At 43.4% G+C, this 24644-nt stretch overlaps 1 protein-coding gene across 3 annotated transcripts in view; it reads left to right on the top strand.

Moving 5' to 3' along the window:
* The window catches only part of SV2B (synaptic vesicle glycoprotein 2B), a 157392-nt gene extending 133296 nt beyond the window's left edge, over positions 1–24096 (top strand). For all 3 annotated transcript variants that reach the window (XM_072950726.1, XM_015234387.3, XM_072950727.1), the window contains 6 exons: positions 902–990; positions 3513–3677; positions 12092–12225; positions 14372–14572; positions 18695–18854; positions 21064–24096. In XM_072950726.1, coding sequence (XP_072806827.1) covers positions 902–990; positions 3513–3677; positions 12092–12225; positions 14372–14572; positions 18695–18854; positions 21064–21247 — 933 coding nt within the window. In that variant the 3' untranslated portion in view covers positions 21248–24096. The remainder of the gene's footprint in view (positions 1–901; positions 991–3512; positions 3678–12091; positions 12226–14371; positions 14573–18694; positions 18855–21063) is intronic.
* Positions 24097–24644: the final 548 nt, after the last annotated feature.

The raw sequence follows: 24644 nt of genomic DNA, 5'->3' as shown, positions 1-24644 counted from the left end.
CAGCCCACACCTGCCTCTCACTCGCTGTGAGCCCTTGAGCCACAGACTCTGTAAACCCTAGTTTCTTTTCTTTGCTTTTCTTTCTCAAGGCAGGGATGTTGAATGGAGGTGCAATGTCTAGTCTGAGTCAATATCCTTCTCTCTAGCAAATTCTCTTTAAATAATCCATAGGAAGAAAGGAGCGGGTGAATGAAGTGACTCCATAGGGCTGTTGGTGATTTCTGAGAACATCTTCACGAAGGGCAAGGCTGCTTCTCCAGGGAAGTGGCTCCTATGAGGCAAATCAGCTGCTGAGCACCGAGGCAGCCAGCGGCCAGAGTCTGCTGAGACTGGATGACCTCCTTCGTGTCTGGTGGTTAAATGTTTGGAATGTGACCCATTCCTACAGGCGGGGAGCAGAGCTCTGCACTCAAAGTTATTCAGTGCCTAGAAATCCCCACTCGGTGTGCTTTTGTCACATGCATGGAGCACTGCTGTGTTCCCAGATGCTATGGGAGGTTGAGACCAGCCGGTGAGAAGAGAAGAAGCTTTCCTTGTTATCTGAGCAGAATTGCTGCCTCTGGGAGATAATCATTGCTCCTTGTCTCCATGGTTCCTAGGCAACTTATTAGAAAACCTTAAAAATGATATAGTAGTTAGTATCTGCACTATATATAAAATAGATAAACAAGGACTTACCGTATAGCACAGGGAACTATTATTCAATTCCTTATAATAGCCAGTAATGAAAAAGAGTATGAAAAGGAATATATATATGTGTAACTGAATCACTGCATCAGACATCAACACAACATTGTGAAACGACTATACTTCAATTAAAAAAAAAAGAAAATCTTAAAAATGAGCTCTTCCAAGTTACAAGTTTCTGCCTTTGATAGCCCGTCTCTGCTCTGGGTTATAGGTCTGGGAAAATGCCCTGTACTGTGTGATGGGGCCTTACAGGATGAACACGCTGATTCTGGCCGTGGTCTGGTTCACCATGGCTTTAAGGTAAGTTCTATCTTAAAGTTCATCAGTTTCCCTGTGCTTCAGATGCCTCGTCTATGCATTGAGGGTTACAGTCGGTTCTAATTCACAGAGTCTGTGTCAGATTGGATGCTTTGGGCTGTAACAGGCGACCCACTCTAGTGGCTTCTGCAACATAGATTTCTTACACTTTGTAATAAGAATTCCACAGGGAGGCAGGCTTCAGGGGGCGTTTCAGCCTCAGGCTACTCGTCATCCAATGGCAAGATGCCCAAGATGCCTGAGTTGTTCTTGAGGTCCTGTAGACACGGAAAAGTGTCCCTGTGAGGAAGAGCCTGCCTTTCTCTGAGTTTCACTTTTTAACAGCAAGGAAACCTTTCTCAGAAGGCCCCAGCACCCTCTCCTCTGCCGTTATGTTATCCAGATGTGCGTCACACACCTGGGGCTAAACTAATCACCTGTGAAAGGGATGTGCTTTCCCAGTGATTTTAGACAAATCAGGGTTTGCCTGTCAGCTGACGATACCATTAACTCTCTGGAGAATCCAAACAAAATCAACTCCCTGTTCCCAAGGAAGAATCCAGGAATGAGTGCTGAGTGGGCAGCCGTCAGTGTCATTGTGAACATTACATGGATAAAACGGTGAAGCTTTGCAATAATGTGCCCGACAGTAAAGAAAATTACATATAACACAATTGGTGATGAACTGGCTCCACTCTTAAACAGTAGGCTCTCACCCCAATCATTTTGATTCACATCCAAATAGCATGACCCTTCTTTCTTGGCAAGTTTTGAGGCCCACTTCCAGCATTATGAGGCTGTTTTACTGTCTATAAATAGTACTTGCAATCGTTTCTGGCACATAATAAGTGCTTGATAAATTGCTGTTATCAACTAGGAACTTTCAGTGAGATTTTAAACCTCCCTCTATGAAATTACTTTGTTCAAAGGCACACTCCCTCAGCCCAGGAAATTAAATCAGCTCTAGAGACCTCTTTGATTATGGGAGGAACATGGGGAGATCTACTTCTCCCAGTATCTTACCAAATGTCTTCTAATGCCTATTCATGGAGACCCAGGCAGGTGAAGGTAGAGAGGAACCCTGCTCCCCTCCACCTGTTCCAGCTAAGCAAGGAGAGGGCATTTCGGAAGCCCAAAGTGGTAAACACGAGGATCCAATTCACTGACAGTTTTCAGATATGTTTTCCTCATATTTGCATGTGTCTAATTTAATTTTGTTGGATGGGCGATGCATTTCAAATGTTGAAACCACAGAGACATCTGGCGTCCCTTCCTCCCTCCCACCTATTCCCTTCTGCCTCTTCTGCAGAATTATCTTTTTTCTCCCTCTTTATCATTCCAGTGTTCCTTTTTGCAAATTTAAGCAAATATATATATATATATATATAATGAATATATTTACAAATTTCGTCATCATTTTCTTATGCAAAGAAACTGCAAGAAAGCAGTTTTGCATCTTTTTGCATGCATCCACGTATTCTGGAGCTTTCTCATACCAGTAAATCGGGGTTTCCCTGTCCTCTTTACCGTGGCGTCGGGTGTGTGCATAGCACCACACAGGACAGCACCACGTTTTATTCAGCCAGGGCCTGTTGCCAGACTGCTGGGGAGTTTGCAGACTTCTGCTGTTGCAAACAATGGCGCAACGAGTAACTGGTTGTAGGCTGCTTTGCACTGGGCAGGTTTATGAGTGCAATAGATTCCTAGAAATGGGATTATGGAGTCAAAGGGAATACATCCATCAGTAATTGTTTTAGGCATTGAGCAATTCTCCTCCATGGGGTATTGTAAAAGTTTGTTCTTTTTCCAGCAACCTATGAAAGCCCCTGTTTACCTATAGCCTCACACAGTGTTTTGGCAAACTTAAGGTTCTGGCAGTCTGGTAGGCGAGAACGCTAACACACTATGGTTTTAATTTGCCTGTTTCTTACTATGAGTGGGACTGAGCACCTTTTTTATGTTTAATGGCCATTTTTTTTTGAGTTGGTGATCTTGAGTTTTCAGGTATAAAATCATATCATTTGCAAACAGAGATAGCTTTCCTTCCCACTTTGCAACTTTGTATTTCTATATTCTTTTGTCTAGCTGAGTTAGCTAAGACCTACAGTACAGTGTTCAACGGTAGTGGTGATAGTGTGTGTCCCGGTCTTGTCGCCGATATTAGTGGAGATATGTTTTCCCATTAAGTAAGAGTCTGCCCTTAGAACTGAGGTGTATTTTCTTATATGCTAAAAAGTGGCCATCAATTCCAAATCTAACTGTTTTTTTAATTTTTTTTTAATCAAGAATGAATGTTGGTTTTTTAAAAATCAAATGCCTTTTTTAGCATCTATGGAGATGGTTGTGATTTTTTTCCCTTAGATCCATTAATATGATCTTTTTTCCTTAGATCATTAATATGAGTTATATTACTAGATTTTCAAATGGACCGTATCAATATGTTTAAAATGAGCTTGATTTACAGCCGTCAGGAATGCAGACTCTGATCACGTTGCTGCTTGAATATTCTGTCTTCTCTGTTACAGTTACTACGGACTGATAGTGTGGTTCCCTGATATGATCCGATATTTTCAAGATGAAGAATATAAGTCCAAGATGAAGGTATTTTCTGATGAGCACGTGTACGGCGCCACAATCAACTTCACAATGGAAAATCAGATTCACCAGCACGGGAAACTCGTGAATGACAAGTAAGTGGGAGACCAAGGACTTTCCTCAGGTCAGGGTGACCATCTGCGGGGACTGTCTTGGGGAGAGAGCCATTGGGAAGATAAGAGTTCAACATGGTGGAGAAGTGAGCTCCAAGGCTGGTGGAGCATGGCAACTTAGTCCGGATGCCGGAGACTCGGCAGTGCCCCTGGTGGCTCCGTCTGTCCTGTGCTGTCCCCCGCAGCACAGGTCATCCTGGCTATGGTCGATTCCTACAGGGAGGGTTAACCAGCCCATCTTTCCTGAGACCTCGCACCTTAAATGGTGGTGCACAGAGAGCCATAGCCCCTCAGTGGTGCCTGCTTGGAGAGAGGGCCCAGAGCTCTCACCGCTGAGGTCCTGCGCCAACTCGCAGCCTGGTGGTTGAGCTTTTTCTTTGATTCTGGATGATTATCCAGAAGCAAGTCCAGAGGCTGTATAACATGTTATTCTTTTATCTAATACTACTTCCCAGGGTCGATCGGCATAGCCCATTGCCATCAAGAATATTGATGTTCTTCGGGGGGAAAGATGAGTGGAGTGTTAGGGAAGTCCTGCCTGCATCCTCCTCCACCTGTGTGGCTCTTCCTCTTTCTACTCCTGGGGCATTGCGGTGGCCAGTGCAGCCTGTTGGGCTCTCAGACTGCCTCTTCCCGGTCGCCCTCTGAAGGCCCCCAGACGGTTCAGGGCAGGACAGTTTCCCCCAGGCCACGTTACCCACTAAGCTGAGCATTTTCACCTCTGCTGTTTCCTTTCTTGAATTATACGTAGCAAGTTCACTGGTTCGGGTGAGGGTGTGATGCACCAGGAACACCACAGCCCAGACAGTTCAGTGTCAGTGCTGTAAACTGCCCCTTAGCTGACGCCTCTGTGTGCGAGAATTATCACCACGGATTCTCTCCTCCAGTGCGGGTTCCGCCTCCCCAGCCTGCACCCAGCTCCGTATCTGAGGGAGGTGGCCCCTCCCATGGCTGTTAGCCATGATGGGAAAAGAGTGTACGTCCGGGTGAAGTCCAAGGAGGGTGCCTTCTGCATTCTAGTCCATATGGCTCTCACGGGCCAGACCTTAGCAAATATTCACTGTTATTTAGGGTGAGAAAGAAAGTGTGAAATGAAAACAGGAATATTATTGCTACAAATATGAGAACTCGAGTGGAGGAAAGTTAGGACCCAGTATCAGTGGACATAGAATTCAGACTCTCAGATGATTTTTTTAAAAAGCTGAGGCTCAGTCACAGACATCTGCACACTCATGGCCCACATGTGCACACACCCTCGGTGGAGACACTCCAGAGTCAGTGGAATCTGCTGAGACTGACCACTCCAGGGTTGAAAGCTTCAAGGCTAGTGGTTGGTGGTGGTAGCAGTGCCCCCAGGATTTCTCCCTGTCAGGGCTCTTCAGTATAAGCCAAGAGAGAAATGTTTTTCTTTATTAGAATGCCCCTGAAATGTTGAAACTTAAGGGACATTATGGATGGCTGGATGTCACCCATGGTATGATGTTACTCCTTGCAGAGATGAATTCAGCAAAAGAAACCTTGTCTATGAAACTCCCAGTGTTCAGTGATGCTCTGGTGTGGTGTTAGTAACAACAGTGACAGTAATGACGCTGACAACTACGCTAGTAACAATGAGGACAGCCAACATTACTGGTAATACAGGACCAGCGTCTGTGTGCTAGGCTCTGCCTGAAGTGCCTCTCCCAGCCCATCTCGTTAGACCCCCACAGCAACTCCAGGAGGCTAGGAAGGTGCCTTCTGTTTTCCAGGTGGGGAAACGGAAGCTTAGAGAGGCTGAGTGGTTTGCCCAGATCACACAGTGAACATAGATAGAACTGTCTCTCATTCAGTTCACGTGTTCGGAGTCCAGTCCCGTTCCCTTGACGACTGCAAATATTGTCTCATTGGGAAACTCTCCGTTCTCCCAGGCCCTGTTTTACATGGTATTTTCTGCGTTAAAAAGTTGATCTCAATGCCAGAGCCGTTATGATTTTTAACAGATAGGTTTTGGCATTCTAAGGCTTAGCTATGCACAAAGTGGAAACTTTTGGTCCGTCCTGTCCTTTGAAAAGGTCCAAGCCTCCCAAAGCTTTCAGCAAGCTGCCAGGTGAGAGTGAGGAGGAAGCCAGGCTTGATGAAGGTGGGGGGGGGGAGTCTCCTCTGTGGACCCAGGACCCCAGGGACCATAGAGTTATTGTCAAGAGTCTGGGGATGCCTCGGCAGGCCAAGGATTGTCTGGGACTGGGTGTAAAAATTCTGCACACAGAGATATTCTGCCATGTTCCTGTGTTTCAAATGTGTGTGAACGTTTTCGTGTGATGACTAAAGTATAAATTGCCTTCAAAAGTTTCAACGAGCTAATTTTAATTTGTTGTATATATATATTTTTAACCAACGGATACTAAAAATACAACCACTATTACTTGAAGCCCATAATTTTTACCCCCAGCGATTTGTTTGGATAAAAAGGATGTTTTTCATAAGATTAAGAAACTTTGAAACTGATCTAAGGACTTGAACCTTTTCTTTGCTGCTTTCCATTTCTTTTCTTGAGTTATGCTGTCATCTGGTGGTCATAAACTGGAAAACACCTCATCTTTGGAAACCCTGAGCCCCTTCGGAACATTAAATTGACGTTCTCTGGCTTGGGTGGAGCATTTTCCCCATTCGTGCCAGTATTCCCCCTTTGACTTTATCCACACTTTGCTGATTAAACATTTAGATAAACTTATTTATTTATTGACTATCACACATAGGGGAACATTACTCTTGGCAGGGAGAGCAGAGAGAAACAAAGCAAATGTGCTTCTAGAAAAGAGAAGGTTGATTTCACACATCCCAGTGAAATGCTACCCCACACTGTTGAAAGCTCCTTTGCGTGGGGCATCAGTAAGAATTTTCTTCAGCTGCAGTGGGCGTGTTCCGGGCAGCAAAGCTCCATGAAGCTGCCAACGGTGGGAAATGTGTTAAGTGTACCTTCTGGTTCCAGGTCTGAGGGAATAGCCAAGGCTTAAGGGACTGGGTTCCAAGCCTTGATGGGTCAATGACTAGCTGAGCCACCTCTGATCTGTTTAAGCCTCTGATTCCACATCTGAATGTCATAATATTGATATAGAATGTCCACCAGGCTTCAGAGTTAATAAACTATCTCGGTAAAATTTTGTAATTTAATCTAGATCCTGCATAGTTCTTGTAGAGCCTCTTCCTGACTATTTCACAGTTAGCTGGCACTGAAAATGAGATTGTTGGTCCTCCACCAAGCATTTACACAGGTTATTGCAATTCAGTAGAAATCTTGTTGCTTTTTGGTTTTTTTTTTTTTTCTTTTGGTCTCTAACTGAGCTCTTTTATTAGTTCTAACAGTTTCCCCTTGCTATTGCTACATAATCCTAGCATCTGCCAGTAACATCATTTCATCTCCTTTTCTTTTTTATTCCATCATGAAATATATCCAATATGTAGAGAATAGAGAATGATGCCAACAACCCTATTCAGAGCACCTAGCTTTGTAAAATCATAAACTACGCTCTGTTGACTTCAGATTTTAATATAGATTAAACATCTCTTCCTCTGTTGTCCCCCTGGAGCGATGGCCACCACAGTCATATGTTGGGTATTTTACATTCATGCATTTATACTTTCCTTGTGTATTTATCTGTCTATCCACATGGTGCAGCATTCTTTAGTATGGTTTACATTCTAGATAAATGTCAGACTATATCACAGATGTGAATGTATAATTCTTATACTATAAATTTTGCAACTAGTTTTTTTTAAGGCTATATACTTTTTTATTTTTAATTTTTTTATTGAGGCATAGCTGATGTACAATATTACATTGATTATGACCCCTGATTTGGTGATGCATAGAACCCATGCTAATGGGTATTCCGACTTCAGTGGGGTTACTTTGAGTGTCTTATCTGTAAGTATGACATTTACTGTATGTTTTTGATTGATCTTCTTTATAAAGTTAAAGAAATTCTCTTCTATTTTAAGTGTGCTGAGAGTTTTTATCATGAAGGTGTATTGAATCTGTCAACCTTTTTCTGCATCTGTTTTGACAATTAGATGATTTTCTCCTTGGACTTATTCATATGATATATTAAAATAATATTTTTCTGGTATTCAGCCATACTTGGTTCCTGAGATATATCTCATTCATTTCAGTGTGAATTTTTAAAAATGGCAATACATTGTCAAATTTGATTTACCAATGTTCTGTTTAGGATTTTTGCATCTAGGTGAGATGGGTGTATCTTTTCCTTACCTTGTTTGCATTCAACTTTGGTTGAATATACTCTCTTTTTAAGATGTGCTAGGATCTTTGTCAAAACAATAGGAGATACTGTGATTTCGGCACTTAAGAAGCCTTATGTGTAAGAGAAGAAAAAGAGAGGAAATTGGATTTACTGGCAAATTGGCTGAGGCACAAGAACATACTGCCTCAGAGTCTGTTTGGTGGACGGTATTTCCCACTATATACCTCTCATTCCTCATGAAATAATATTTCAGTGGTTTGGGGACATAAGATGGCCATTTCCTAAGTCTTTTGTTTCTTTCTCAGGCTACCCACGGTAAAGGTACTTTTGAAAAAAACTGAAGTATAGTTGATTTATAATGTTGTGTTAGTTTCAGATGCATAGCAAAGTGATTCTCCATATATATAGCTGAATATATATATGTATATGAAAAAATATGTATCTTTTTCAGATTCTTTTCCTTTATAGGCTATTACAAGATATTGAATATGGTTCCCCGGGCTGCACAGTAGGACCTTGCTGTTTATCTATTTTATATATAGTAGTTTGTATCTGCTAATCCCAAACTCCTAATTTATCTCTCCCTGTTTCCCTTTGGTAACCATAAATTTGTTTCCCCTGTCTGTGAGTCTATTTCTGTTTTGTAAATAAGTTCATGTGTGTGTGTGTGTGTGTATTTTAGATTCCACATATAAGCGACATCCTGTGGTATTTGTCTTTGTCTGACTTACTTCACTTAGTATGATAATCTCTAGGTCCATCATGTTGAAAGTGCTTCTCCTTTATAGAACCACATACTAGAGCTGGAAAAAGCTAGCTCCTCCATACTTCTATTTTAACGGTTTTAAAATACGAGCCTGTAGAGGAGAAGAAAATTGTCTGAAATTCTTTAGTGACTGAGCCCTGGAAGTTGAACTCCACTCTTTATTTTTTGGAGGGTGATGTCAGAGTACAGTAGAGGCCCGATGCTTGTATTTGGAGAATTTAAGAAGTTATATAGAGTATTGAGGGAATACTTTGCGTTTCCTCCATTCTTTAAGCAAACTAAGCATATATTTTCTGAAATAAATGATTTTTTAAAAATTTGTGCTTTGCTTTATCTCAGATCGGGAACTGGTAGGAGATCATGTGTGGGGAACTAGATAGAGTTCTAGTCTTTTGCTGAAGAATTCTCTTTTATTTCACTGTACCTGGAAGGCTCATTGCAGGAGGTTATGTGTGTGTGAACTTTTGGGGAAATATACCCTTTGTTTATTTTCTTCCTGAAAGGTGATAAAAATTACATAAAAGAGAATTCTCTACTTAAAAAAAAGGCATTTAAAAGATATATATATAGATAGATAGATAGATAGATAGATAGATAGATAGATAGATAGATATAGATAGATATAGATATAAAACATGCCTCAGTGTCTTTGCATATGCTGTTCCCTCTGCCTGGAACACGCTTCCTCCACATCTTTGCTTGGATAGCTTTTACTTACCCTTTAGGATATGTCATCTCATGCTTTACCCAACTGGATCGTAAGTGCCCCCTTTGAAGTGATTTTGTAATGTATCTCTATCTTGCTAATTATCCCAACTAATTTTAATTGTCAGTTGCCTTTTTTTTTTTAATATTTTGGGTTTTTAGCCAAGATCCTTGTTTATCTCTTTAATTAGATTGAGTTTCTTGAGGGTGACACCTCAAGCCTAAAACATGGTGACTGCCTAGATGTGACTTTTGGCAGAGTTTAGATCACGTGGTGGCTTAAACACTGGGCTGGAGGGTAATGGAAGTAAAGTGTTTGTGGTAACAACTCTACCGCAGACCCTGGATCACCAATGGCTTCTGTTTCCTTAAAGGAAAAGTTCCCCAAGATACTTCTGTTATCCTTTCTTTCAGCCCTTGGACTTTCCTGAATGGAGCATCTTGGACCAGTTCACTATATAAATGAGAGATTGGAGGAGATGATTGATACAAAGACTCATAAAATATGCCTTGGCCCTTTCTCCTTTTATCTCTTCTTTTATAACTTTGGCTTTTTATAACTCACTTGGAGATACATTTTAAGGTCTGCTTGTGTCAGACCTGTTATGATTTATGACTCTGCTTTCTCACCCCACCCCCTTGGCAGAACATTAAAATATCACTGAAGGCCACGTCTCTGGCCTATTACTATATTAAAAACAAGGATATATTAAGACAGGCAGAGACCCGAGACAGTCTCCAGGAATAGCTTTCCTGAGTAAATACACCCAGCACACAAATTACATTAATTTTGACCTCAGAAGCATCTTCCTATAACAAAAGACTTACCAATTAGTCTTTCCATGGAAATCAGAAGAGTTCGGTGGTAGCCTTTGGAGGCCTCTGTTTAAAAGTCTGTAGCAAACTTAACTCTAAGAAAAATGGCTGAAAATAATTTGGCTTACTGGACCCATGATGCTCACATTTTCTCAAGTATAATAATCTGGCATCTTCCTCTGGAGATTATGGTTCAAGAGGTCTTACGCTGGAATACGGAAAGCTGCATCTTTCATAATAAGCTCCCATTTTATTATGCTGCGGGTGTGTGGGGACCTCTCTTTGAGGAGTACCCGCCCAGGCCTTCTTTCTGAGAGGTCTTTTTGCAGAAGCTAATGAGAGGTGGTTCTAGTTAGGGTTTTCAGCAGAACACAAGGGAGCGTGAAGGGTAAGGGGCAGTGGCCACCACCTGCGGTCATGGATTGAATTATCTGATGGCTCTAGAGAGGAACAATGACCCTCAGCACCTGGTGTTACCCGTTACCCGTTACCGTGACTCCCACTGTATTGTAGTTATCTATTTGCTTGTTTTTTTCCCCATTAGACTTAAGGGCAGGGACCATGTCTTTCCTCTCTGTACACAAAACCCCTAATGCCATGCTCAGTAAGAATCTGCTGAAGGCTGAATATCTAACTAAATGAATAGACAGACGAATAAATGAAGGAGTGGGTTGCCACTCTTCACAAAGGAAGATACAGCCAAAGGTTTCTAGCTGAAAAGTTTGACCAAACTTGAGAAATGTAACCAGCAGAGGATGATGTGAACATATGCCAGTATATGTGTTTAAGTGTAAGATAGTCCTTTCCTATTCAGTTTATGCAGGAGTTGGGGTCCTGCAGCAGCTCCCAAATGTGGCTGCACCCCATCATCATCTAGGCGCTTTACCCCTCATGTGCTATTTTATTTTCAAGTGGAAAAGTAATATATACACTTGGTGGAAAGAAATGCCTGACCTCCTCTTGCACCTCCTCAGTGCCAGTCACACCCACCAGTGTCTTGTGTACCCTCCAGGTATATGCTGTGCACTTGCACACATAGCTGCTTTCTTACACAAATGATCACATGCTGTGAACACTAAATTACATTTCATTTCTTCCATTAACAATGTATCTTAAAGATTGTTACATATTAAGACATATAGACCTAAGTAATTATTTTATTATAATAGCTGTGTAGTATTCCACTGTCCATCACAGACCTATCTATCTATCCATCTATCTAGTAACCCATTGCTCTTGTCAGCGATGTTGCAATGAAGATCAGTGAATGTGTCTCTTTGAAAGCATGAGCAGGTACGTGTACAGTAAATTTGTAAGGCGCTGTGCCTAGGTCGAAGAGATTGTACATTTTAAATTTTGCACAACTGCTCTCCAAAGAGGCTGCACCAATTACATTCTACTAACAAGGTGAATGGAAGTGCCTATCTCCCCACATCTTTGTTGGTTCAATTTTAAAAACAAAGATTATGAAGCCCTCACATATCTATTGCCTTTAAACTTTCTAAGATCAACCGAGGGACATTCATGTTTTTAAAGTTCATAACATGAGATGTTATCAATATTTTCATTTCACACTATTTCAGGTTTCTATGATGCAGATATACATGGTCCATGGACCCGCATTTGGGAGCCACCAGGCTGATGTATATACACCTGGACTAGACACCTGCTTCCACGGTCCTGAGATCTCTCCCATTTATAAACCCACAGCAAAGAAATGGGAAACTAGTCTGGGTTGAAAATAACGTCTAGCAACTTTGGATTTACAGTTCTCCATTTTCTTCTGCCTTTCTGTGTTTTTCATTTGAGTCTCAAGGCTCCTTTTTTTCCTGAATGGATCACTCAGGGGCTAATATTTTTTTCCACAGGTTCACAAAGATGTACTTTAAACACGTACTCTTTGAGGACACGTTATTTGACGAGTGCTATTTTGAAGACGTTACATCTACTGATACCTATTTCAAGAACTGCACCATTGAATCGACCGTCTTTTATAACACAGGTAAGAGCGTGGACAGAGTGAGGAGACTGTAACAAGGGCTTGTTGTCTAGACCCACGCTGCTCAGTCATAAGCTTCAGAAGTTGTAAAGTATTCACAGATACAAGTGAGCCTTCATGTGGAGAAGTGGGTACCAGCCCCAGGTGCGGCACAGAGAAGCTGCGCAGCCTTACTGAGGCATTGAACTGATCTGCATCTCAGTTTTATCACATGTGAAATGGAAAAGCACAAAAGTACTGGGCAAGTGTTCTGATCTCAATGAGACGGATGCTTTGCAATAAGGGTCTTTGGCAGGAACAGAATATGACAGAGATAAAAATCAGCGTTCTGGGGAGGGCTGCCTCTTATGTGTAGAGTGCATTCTTGCAGACCTTGCATAATTTGAAATTTACAAAATTCAAGATGCATGTTTTCCCAATAACAGATGGAAAGAAAAAATTGCATCTTTTCAAGCTTTGCGCATGAAATGAGACAAGACTATTTTAAAATCACCCCATTTCAGATTTCCACGATTAAAAGAAAATCACAAGATTGTACCACTTCCTCACTCCTTGTTATTTTTAATACTCTCATCATAAATTAATACCAAGTGGAGTTGGGTTCTAAGGAAGTGAACTGAGCTTTACCAGGGGCTTCACCTCCATTGTCTCAAGTGAGAGATTTATTATTATCCCGGTCTTCTAGCTAAGGACGCAGAGGCTTAAGCAAGCTGCCCAAAGCCACAGCTAGCAAGCTGGGGGAGCTTGGATTCACACCTCAACTATTTAGCTCTAAACTCTGCAATCTTTCCACTGAACTACTTGCTGTATGTCCAGGCCAGTTCTTTCTCCCTGGCGTTGGCACCAAGGCACGGTTTATGCAAGAGAATCTTTTTTTCCTTCATGATGTCAGCCCCAGAGGTTTAATATCTGGCCTCTTCAATATCCCTCAGTCTCAAACCATTATGAGATTCCCCTTCCTAATTTATTTTTTATCCTAAAAGAATAATAATGACTTCTATACATTTACTATTTGTCATCAAAACCTGGCATAGCTTTTATTTTCTTCTTTCAAGTTTTAATGATGCCTCTTGGTTTGCATATTCTTAACATGGTTTTTTTGTTTTTGTTTTTGTTTTTTTGCAAATGCATGGTCATGAAGAATGTCAGAGCTGGGCAGCAGCAGAGAATATCCCGTGTCTTCCTCTAATTGTTACAGGTGGAGGCTCAGGGAGGTAAAAGAGGGTCAGTGGCAGAGCCAGTCCCCCAAACCCAGGTCTCCTGAGAACCTGTGTAGTGATTTTTCTGCTAGAATAGCTGATGTTAGAACGTGTCAGAAAACATGTATGATCCAAAGAAAATGGTCATTATTTTTTAAGACTCTTTTTTTTAAGAGAAGTTTTAGGCTTACAACAAAATTGGAAGAAAGATACAGTGATCTCCATGTATGCCCTGCCCCCACACCTGAGCCTCCCCCATTATCAATATCCCCTACCAGAGTGGTACCTCTGTGACAATGAACCTGCATCGACATATTATCGTCGGCCAAAGTCCATCGTTCACATTAGGGTTCATTCTTGGTGTGATACATTCTGTGGGCTTGGGCACATGGATAATGACATATATCCATCAACATAATATCACACAGAGCATTTTTACTGCCCTAAAAATCCTCTGAAGTCTGTTCATGTCTATTCCTGCCCTGCCCCCCAAACCACTGAGCAAATGGCTTTTATTTTGAAGTGTGTTCAGGTTTCTGTGTGAGCTTTGGGGTGATTGGCTCAAGCTGGACCCAATTCTCTGGTTGTCTGCCTCCTATAAGCTGAGTAGCCTCAGAGGAATAGCCCAGTTGCTGTGAACCTCAATGTTATCCCATTGATACAAACCAGACTGTCATCTAGCTTGAAAGATGATGTATGTCCCTCAACGAATGTTCATTTCCCTTTGCTTATAGGAACTTCAACAGGTCCTGACATTTTTAAGGGTTTCTCACTTCTTCCATACCTGGCCACACGTCACCTTGACTTTGAGACTGTCTGATTGCCAGAGGGTGGGGACGCCTGCCAAAGGAAGGGGCATTCCTCCATCCCTGACTCTGCCCCAAGTCTCCCCACACGAACCCAAAGTCCCCTACACTTCACACGAACCCAAAGTCCCCTTCTCTCCGCAGACCTCTACCAGCACAAGTTCATCAACTGTCATTTTATCAACGTCACCTTTCTGGAGCAGAAGGAGGGTTGCCACATGGACTTTGAGCAAGACAACGACTTCCTGATTTACCTTGTCAGCTTTCTCGGCAGTCTGTCTGTCTTGCCTGGGAACATCATTTCTGCCCTGCTCATGGATAAAGTCGGGAGGCTCAAGATGATCGGTGAGTGAGTAGGGACGCCACATCTGTGTCCGAGTGGGCTTGGACCTTGGCTTAAAGTGTATTAAAATAGTGGAATTTTTCTTTTTCTTAAAGAGATCTGGAAACCACACAGGTAAGATGGCATCTGCTGGTGTAGAGCCAAGGAGGTCTGTCTGCAAAGCCCTGGGGTCCTGGGGAGGTGGTCTGAGACCTCTGGTCCATGCCAGGAACACATCTTCATTTCCTGACTCAGCAATTCTGTGACAGTTCCTTATTATGTTAGTAGTCCAATAGGATATTAAATATATCCACTCTACCAGCTTCGTATTCTTATTGTTGAAAAAAATACATAAAATGCTCTTAAATGAACCCTGGTTTCATTTGATGATTTAAAATAAATCATATTACTTACTTATTATTATTTAATAGGGAGAGCATTTTGGATTTTGGAGTTGGACAGGCTCATGATGGACTCTTAACACCTAAAGGCTGTTTGACTTTGGACATGTTCCTTTGCTTCTCTGGGCCTTGTCCTGTAGATAAGGAAACCTATCATGGGCTGGTGGGGATTTGTGAGGGTGGAAAGTAATGTACCCAAAGCATCTCATAGCAGGTTCTCAAAAATGGTAGCCATTTTCATGTCTGTCTTGCTTCATTCCACCAGATTTGTAGCAGTTTGTTAGAAAAACACATGCCTGGCATGATAAACAAAACAAAACAAAACAAAACAAAAATATACACCCAGAGCCAGGGAAATGTACACATATTAGAATGTGAGTCAAGGCTAGGGGAGGGGAGGTAGACAATGTGCTAGTAAACATGCCATGAATTCTGCCCCAGGGATGTAGTAAGATTAATTCCAAGATCCTCGCGGCAAAACTCAAAAGGAAACAAAATAAATTACATAGTCATTTTGTCAGAGAAGAGCAAATTGATCTGGTCTTTCTGGGAAGAATTTCCTGGTGTTTGGCTCATATTGAATATTATTGTTATTGGTAGTGGCACGAATATTTAGAATGGTGAACACAAGACATGCCTGTGATTTCTGCTTTTTTTTTAATCTTTAAGAATATATGGTTTTAATCTTAATTTTTTTTTGTTAGTGGAGGTACTGGAGATTGAACCCAGGACCTCATGCATGCTAAGCACGCACTTTGCCGCTGAGCTACACATGCTCTCCACCCTCCTACCGCCCCTCACCCATTGTAATCTTGCGGTGAGGACGGCGTCACCTCTCTGGCATGGCAGATTGAGCTTTGTCCTCTGTCAGAGGCAGTGCCCTGGTTAGACCTGAAACCCATGGAGGGAAGAAGGCGGCTTATTAACTTCTGTGATGCCCGTGACCAGCACAGTGCCTGCCACTTGGTGTTGCTGTGGAACTGACCGGCATCGGCGAAGATGAGTCAGAAGCACCAAGCTTTTCAGTGGGAGGTGCTGCAGGCTGGCACGGTGTAAATGACCAGTGGCTGGCCGTCAGGTGGCCATCTCAGCTAACGCTTGCTTCGTGAGCCTGCACACCTTCCTTGGCCTCTCTGAGCTTCTGTTGCACAACGGTTCTAAGAGCACCTCTGCTCCAGTGAGAGAAGGCATGTGAGAGTAGATGTGTGACACTTCTCCCTGTCTGTCACTGCCCTTTTCAGTCCCAGGGTCGAGAATGAATTCTGTGGTCAGCTCCTAGGGTGGCTGAGGAATTTCTCGGGAAAGTAAGGTCTATGAAGGGTGGAGTGGGTGCACCTGTGAACGAAAATGGACCGCCTCCCTTGGCCAGCCGCACACGGCCACACAGGAGCGGAGGGAGGGCTGAGAGCTGGGTGCAGGGCCCAGGCAGGGCAGGGGGAGGGTGGACATCCTTTTCTTTGCTGTTGAAGCCTTTCTTGCCATCATGAATGTATCCCAGACAAAAATTGGTTTCTGTAATGCTAAATAGAGCCATACACCCCAAGCTGGATATCTGAAACTAATTTTATTATTCTTTATATCTTATTCTTTTATTAATGTCGGTATTTTGTTTCTGAGCTAGATTATTAAAACTCAAGCAGTGCTTTCTTTATATCATCTGGGATATTCTGGGACACAATAAACACTATATACTCAATACGTATCACAACGGCATGCGGGTGACCTGTTTTGAAATTGCCTTTTCCGTGACCCTTAGACAAATCCCCCTGTAGAGTCTGCTGGAGCATCCTTTGTCCCGCGTACTCTGCTGCCGCGCCCTTTCCTGGGCAGAAGTAGCAACTCGTTAACAGGAGAGTAGAAGTTTTCCTGATGAGCTGGTTACTCCTCATTTATTCATCCAATAAACATTAATTTATGCAGTGCAATTCTCTTCCAGGCTGTACAACAGGCAATGGGAATACAGCAGTAATTGAGGCAGACAGCATCCTTGTGCTTAAGGAGCAAATGATCAATTGGGAGAGACAGACATAAACTAGAAATTTCATTTAAATAACACTTATGAAGTGCTTATTATAGGTCAGGTTTTGTTCCAAGCATTTTGTAAATAGTATCATATTTAACCCTTAGAATAACTCTGCGATGGGGAAAGTGAGACAGCACAGAGAGGTTAAGTGACTCACTCAAGGTCACACAGGGAGAGCTGGGATTTGACCTCAGGCCTCTTCAACATAAGGGGAATAAGAATTAATTATGAGGATGGAAGTACAGTGGGTCATAGGGACTTTTAGCAGGAAGACCTAACATAGTTGAGGAGTCATTTGGTTTATTTGATATTTGTATTCAGGAAACGTTTGTCAACAGTTACTGTGCACCAAGCCTCATGGCTGGCCACTTGGAGGGGTGCGTGCATATTGATGGTACAGTTCTCAGGGCACTCGCGGTCCAGTAGAAGCCAGTCCCCTATCATTCTAGTGCTCTCCTAGCTGTTTGGAAAGAAGTCACCAGGCTACCCACGCACAGCTCTGCCCCTTCCCAGAATCAGCAGAGTCCAGGTGGGCAGTTACCGTTCCCCAGCTCGCCAGCAGGGTTTGGCACCAGTCTTGGCAGCTCCAGGTCTAAGCGTGAGGTTCCAGGTGGAGGCTCCCCGGGGAGGCACTTGTTGTGAGGCCAAGCTGGCCTTCTGGCTTCTTGGCAACCGGAAGACCTCCCTTCCCCAGGGTCCCGATGCCTGGTGGGGGCTCCTGCCCTATTTCCCAGCTGGTTGTTTGGGACCTGCTTCCTTGTTCCCTTTCTGCTAACTATTCCCACTGCATTTCCAGACATACAGCTGGTCCCTGCCCTGCGTCCACGCCAGACATCCCGAGCTCCTCTGGGCAGGACGTACTGGATCTGGGCAGGATTTGACACAGTCTTCTTTCAGTGGGATCTCTTACCGTTAACTGTATCACCCACAGTCCTGGTGGGAAAAATAATTCACCCCAGGTAGTTCTATGGAAGAGACTATGTCGGTGGGGCAGCTTTAGAGATGTGGGCAGGGTTATGGGAACAAATGAGGCTGATGAGTTACCCAGATACTAGCAAAGTGGGCAGCAGGCACCATTTCTAGAGCTGCAGGGACAAGGGGAGAAGGCAGCAGTAACAGAGCCCAGGGAGAGCTGGGACCAAGAAGGAAGAGGCACCAGAAGGAACTGGAATCCTGGAGGGACGCAGCATTGGCCACAAAAGGGGCTTATAAAGCAGGTTGGGAATTGGGAAGGAATACTCCAATCCTTTTGTCCTCCCCACTGACAAGGGAGCCCCAGGTACGCAGTCCACAGGGCAGAGAGCAGAGCTGGGAAGGGTAGCTTGGATATCTGGGGTGGAGATGGGCGTGAATGGAGAATAAGCAGCCTCGCGCTGTTCAGGTGTCCTTCTGTAGCCCGTTCACAGCTATGTTCTCAGTGGAATCTAAGAGTCTTTTTGACACTGATGCATTGCAGGCATCAGGAACAATGTCTGGTGCATCATAGACTCTCAGCTGGTGCCCAGCCCTGAATAACTGACGACAATCCACAGAGTGAGGATTTCGAAATCCTTCCTACAGGCTAATTCTGGTGACATGACCCAGGCAGAAGACTAGTCTCGTGGCTGGGGGACCCTGTGGGGATGCAGGCTGTGCTTTCTTCATGTAGAGATGAACCCGTACCTTCAGGTCTTGTCTGACACGGGCTTCACGTCTCTTTCTGCCCTGATCTCCTTCTGCAGGTGGCTCCATGCTCATCTCGGCGGTCTGCTGTTTCTTCCTGTTTTTTGGCAACAGTGAGTCTGCCATGATCGGCTGGCAGTGCCTGTTCTGCGGGACCAGCATTGCCGCCTGGAATGCTCTGGATGTCATCACGGTGGAGCTGTATCCCACCAACCAGAGGTCAGCTCTTCCCTGGGCTTCCCTCTGGGGCTTGTTCGGACTTCTGTGGTCAGCAGTCTGCCTGCTCCCAGATCCTCCACCACAGCCATCTCGGGCTTCCTGGTGTCCCAGAGACCAAAGCTCTCTTAGGTTGTTGAGTTTCTCCTGCCTGGGGGCTGGCATAGGTCTGGAAGTGGGAACGTTAAGGCTTAATAGGATGGGGTGGATAGCAAGATGCAAAGGACTAGTGCCAACCTTGTCCGGTAGACAAGAATTAGGGCTAAACCACACGTATCATGCAATCTAAACAGAGGTGAGAACAGGCCTGCCAGTGGGAAATGAAGTGAAAAGGTGAAGAACTGGACAAACAAAGGTTGGGGTAGAAACGAAGGTGGGCATGAGGCATGATGGTCTAGGGCATTTGTGGAGAATGTGGCAAGGATGCCTGGGTTGGTTTTTATTTGGGGCAAGCCATGTGGGGAGAGGCCTGGGTTAAAGGCATAGGGTCAAGGCCATTACCTACAAGTTCCTTCTTCTCATGGAGGGGGAATTTTAAGGACAGCAGGTAAATGGCTCTTGGGCCAGAGAGGAATGTGACGTGGCATGGAAGGCAGGAAAATACAATTCAGCTATAAAAAAAAAAAAAACTTACTGATATTCCCAAGATTGATGACAGTGGTATTGGAATACAGGGAGCTATGGGAAAGCACAGAGCACCCTATTTCGAGCCTCTCTTCTGTGAAGCAAAGAACTTTGAAGTTTTATTAAAAATAAGAGGAGGAAGAGTTACCATTATTTCAATGGTATGTGATTTTAAATCCCATAAACTCAAGAGAATTAACTAGAGAGACTACTAGAAATAATGAAATAATTTGGTAAGGTGGTCGATAATAAAGCTCATGTAGTAATTTAGAGATTTCAAAATAGATCAAAATTAAAAATAAAATCGAAATCCATTTAATAATGGAAGAAATCATAAAATGTATAGGAATCGATTTGATGAGAAAGGTGAAACATTTACGTAAAGAAAACCATAAAGCTTTACTGAGACTTATGAAAGAAGACATAGATGTCAGGGTGTATCTTATTGAAGTCTAAGGAACTGTAATCTTACAAAAATGTCAGATACTTAGTTTTCTTCTAGCTTAAAAGAGTCCATTCAAAAGTCAGTGAGATTTTTTTTACCCTCTCTGGGAACTTGAAAAAAATCCCTCTAAAGTTTATTTGGAAAAATACACATGTGAGAATATCCAAGACAATTCTGAAAACAAAAAGATAGGGGTTGGAGCTGGTGGAAAAGTGTCAAGGTAGAGTTCGGTCAAGTCACAGAAAAAGTGTAAAAAGAATTTGAAGTACAGCAGTTTAGCCACATTCTTAATAAACTTGTGTATGAAATAGAGACATTGAACTTAATTTGGGGAGGAAAGGTGTGAATATTGTGTCTGTATATAAGCGGAGTCAAGAAAGGTTAGATGGTTAACTATAGTAATCACTGGGAACTGTGATTAATAATAATTAGGATTAAGTTCTGCCGTGGGTGATGGAAACCCTCAAATAGCTGTAGACTTAGGAAGGTAGGCACTGCAGACCCTTCTACCTTGTTCTTCCCCTTTCGTGACCTTAGCAATCGTCCAAGATGAGACCGTCGATATTCCAGGAAGCAGGGTGGAAGGAAGAAGGATAAAAGGGGAGAGAGCTAAAGGCCCACTCTTGACATCTCTTAAGGAAGTTTCTCAGGGGCTGCCACTTGCACTTACATCCCATTGGCCTAAACGTAGTCACGGGGCCAGACTCAGAAGCAAGGGAGTCTGGGAAATGTGGTCTTACGTTTGGAGAAATGCTCGTTCGGGACAACCAGCAGTCCTGCCACAAGGGGAACCACTGATCCTTTCACCTCATCCTTCTTCGTTCTTTCATTATGTCACAGCACTCATGTACTACCTGTGAACATTTCAAAAGATACATTTGAAAAGAAAAAGAAACAAGTTTGAAGGAGATAATCCAATATGTTGATAGCGGTGATTCCTTTCAGTGGTGAAGTTGCACATTCTTGCATCTTTATGTTAGTCTGTATTTCCAAATTTGAGAATGTGTTGTTATTATATTTAGGAAACAAAATTCCCTCCCACACTTTCACTATTCTTCTTTAACAAGGGAAGGAAAGAACCCAGTCCCATCTAAGGAGGTCTAGTTCGTGTATTTTAGAATGATTCGCTTTCTTCTTTTACAGGGCAACAGCCTTTGGCATCCTCAATGGATTATGCAAATTTGGCGCCATCCTGGGAAACACCATCTTTGCTTCTTTTGTTGGGATCACCAAAGTGGTCCCCATCCTTCTGGCTGCCACCTCTCTCGTGGGGGGTGGCCTGATTGCTCTTCGACTGCCAGAGACTCGAGAACAGGTCCTGATGTGAACAACCTCTGGGGAAAGGAAATGTTGGAAGAATCTTGTCCAGGAACCTTAAATGTGCCCACACTTCCTGTCCGTCACCGTCCAGAGGACATCTGGGTAGCAGAGGAGGAGAAGTTGATTTTGTGACCCTTAGTTTAGCACCCATTTCAGCTGTTAATATGTTAGTAACTCAGGTGACTGATTTGGGGGTGTCCTGAACTTCCCTCCCTTAGAACCATCACAGAGCTGCATGCCTGACTTCCGATGTCCCCAGCCCAAGGCAGGGAGAAAAGATAAACCCTTCCAGTGGGTGTGCACACTAAAGCAAGGGGTGTGCATTTCCAAAAGTGAGGTGCAAGGACTTTTTCTGCATTTCAAAATGAATCTGAGGGCGAGAAACACTCCAGCTTCTTCATAAAGTTCCTCGGAGCCCAAGGACCTGACAAATCGATGTGGCCGGGAAGTCAGCGTCACCCTATGAATACTGAAGTACAAGGATACATATATTTTTGCATTTAAAGTATCATCATAGTTTCCATTTGAAAATTGGCACAATAGCATTGAAGATACTCTGATTTAGGAAACCAAGTATTTGAGCAATATCTATAGATATCTCCTTTCTCCCCTCAAATGTCCTAAGTTTTCTGTGATGATTAGGTGGCCAATTTAAGACTAATATTTACTCCTATTTTGATCTAGTCAAAGAAACTTAATGGGATAGATACTCTGTAAACTAACTTTGTACATAACTGGATTTGAGTTTAATTTGCAGAAATGGTATCTGCAAATATTTGCCAGCATATTTAGCCATATTTCGAGAGGACTTGATGTTTGAGGTCCCAGGAAGTTGGGGCTGACTGAACGAAGCCCAAGCACAATTTCTCACAGCCATTTAACCTGCTGGCGGGAGGACACACTTAGCAAACCCACGTGGTGTGGTTCATTTAACCCGGGCACTTTTCTTCGCTTGGGTGAAGGAGTTGCTTTCCTCTCTTACACAGATCACCGGTGAGACACAAGCTCAGCATCCTTCAGTCCTGGCGTTTAACATTGCTGCTCACCCAGCAGCAACAAGAGAAGTGTCCAGTGGCCTCTGGCACCTTCTTTGTTGGCGAGCGTAAAACGTGGTGGACAACATGGGGGATGGAAGGCGGGATGGGGAAGTGTAGCTCCCGTTCTGCAAAGTGTAAATTCCTTCTGTTTCTTTAAGCCATAAAACACAATCCATATTCGTTATAATGATCCAGTCCCATGGGAAGCCTACGCTCTGCGTCTCAGTTCAGGGTTTTTGAAGCAGATGCCACTGGCATGGGAGTTAGGGGGTACAGTGGGTGTCAAATAGGTTTTCCTTCAGTGCTGCAAGAGAACGCTTTCCTGAGATCCAGTGTGAAGCATGACTGGGGGTGCGGGTGGGGAACCTGAAACAAACTGCTTTGACAGAGGTCAGTAACAAACTGAAGTCCTGACTCAGAGAACAGGCACAACATTTCCTCCATCAGAACTGTCCTGCGTGGAAGGGGCAGTGAGCTATGAGCTGCTGTGACTGGCGGTGAACTTACTGAGGCCAGATGAACATCAGTCTGCAAGAAACCAGTTCTCTGAATTGATTTGTGATGCTCTCAGTTCTGTAAAGTGCCACACGTTTCCTACCAGAAACCTCAAAAATTTAAAGAAGGATAATGGTGGCTGCATGGAGTGTATTTTCTGTTTGAGGGAAGTGCTTAGGTCCCAGGACAGCTTCGGGACATCTTTTGGTTATTCTTTGGAGTAGTAAGTGGACAGGAGGAAAGAGTAAATTTTATGACACCTTTCTACCCTGGAGTTGATATCAGTTTTAATGGTTAAAATGTTTTCTCTGCTTCTCTAGAACCCCCCGCCTCTTTATTCATCTTTTTTTTTTTTCCTGTACAGGGAAGCAAGACATGTCAACTCATTTGAATCCTGATTCCCCCAAATTTATAAATATACTGTTGTGTATTAGTGTTTTTCGCAGTGTTTTACAGGAGTTACCCAACATAAATGCTACATCAGTAATGAAAGGATCAGTGTAATATAGCTGTAATATACTTTCTTGTGACATGAAGTACACCGGCTATGTTCCTAAAAGAGAATTGTGTCAACCAGGATTACCACATCCCATCTAATATTATTCCCCAGTGGGATGAATTCAGTGAGCAGTTACTGCTTAAGAAATTGACAAGGCAGTGAGAATCTGCGTTTTGAGTTCAGGTGGATCTTGGGAATCTAAAACCTGATGAATTTTTGAGCGTTGGGATGGCTGCAGCAATGTAGGGGTAAACTCCGTGTGATTCCCAAGCTCTGCCTTCTGCATTATCTTTCTGACTCCTCACACCAACCACCTAACTGACCAAGGACATTTCCATCTCATCCATCACTTAGGCCTTTGCAAAGGTATGGCTGTGCTCTGCAGCTTTTCCCCATGAAGGATTGTCTGGCACTGGGACCTGGCCACTTCTTAAATGCTGTCACTCTTGCTGAGACAAATGCTGCTTTAAAAGTCATCTCTGTGGCAGGTCATTGGGGATACCGTACAGCCTTCCTGGCCAGGCGCTTCTTTTTCATTTCCCCTGCCACCCTGAGAAACTCCTGCTGGCATCCGTGGAGCATAAAAGGGATGAAGCTCTCTCTCATTGAGCAAATCTGTTTGCAGTTCACGATGTATTTTATAATGCCCCAGTTTGGGAGTAATTATTTTTAATGGTCTCAACTGTATTGTGTCATCTGTTGATGCTGATTTTTGGTCTTTTGTTTTACTGGTGATAAACAGTGAAAGGGGTGTGCCTATTCACTCCCAGGGTTCCCTGGCACCTTGTGTTCATTCATGAAAAAAATAATAAAAATCATGGTAAGCAAACCTTTAAGAACTGAGACTAGAGATTATTTTCAGACGCTAAGATCTCTTCTGCGTTCCTTGATTGACTAGATCACCGGGGAGGAAGCGCTGAGAATCATTTCCTTCAACTTTCTTATTTTGCATATGGGGGCCCTATGCTAGGGACCCTGAGAGGCTAAATGATGCAGTTAGGGCGACAGGTGGTGCTAAGAGTGGGTTGCAAGTCCTACAGTGATGCTCTCACTCCCTCCCTCATTCTGGACAATCTCTCAGTCACTGATAATGCTACTGCAGGGCCTCCCACAGTCTCTGAGGAATGGGAAGGTAGGCCCAACACTTACCCTCCTGCCCCCGATGCCAGTCGTTGAAAGCTGTCACGTGATTGCTTTGCCTACAATAACTGGAAGGACCAGTATAAATATGAAAAGTTGAATGTATATTTATCCATCCAGCCACTCATTCATCTGTTTATTCAACAAATCCTTACTGAGCCCCTACTGTGTGCCAGTCTCCCTGCCCAGTTCTGGGGACGCAGTGGTGAAAAAACCAGTCATGCCTCCTGCCT

The sequence above is a fragment of the Vicugna pacos genome, chromosome 27, assembly GCF_048564905.1.
Source record: "Vicugna pacos chromosome 27, VicPac4, whole genome shotgun sequence".
NCBI lineage: Eukaryota > Metazoa > Chordata > Mammalia > Artiodactyla > Camelidae > Vicugna > Vicugna pacos.
The sequence above is the reverse complement of the archived record's forward strand: the minus strand, read 5'-3'. Positions and strand labels throughout refer to the sequence as shown.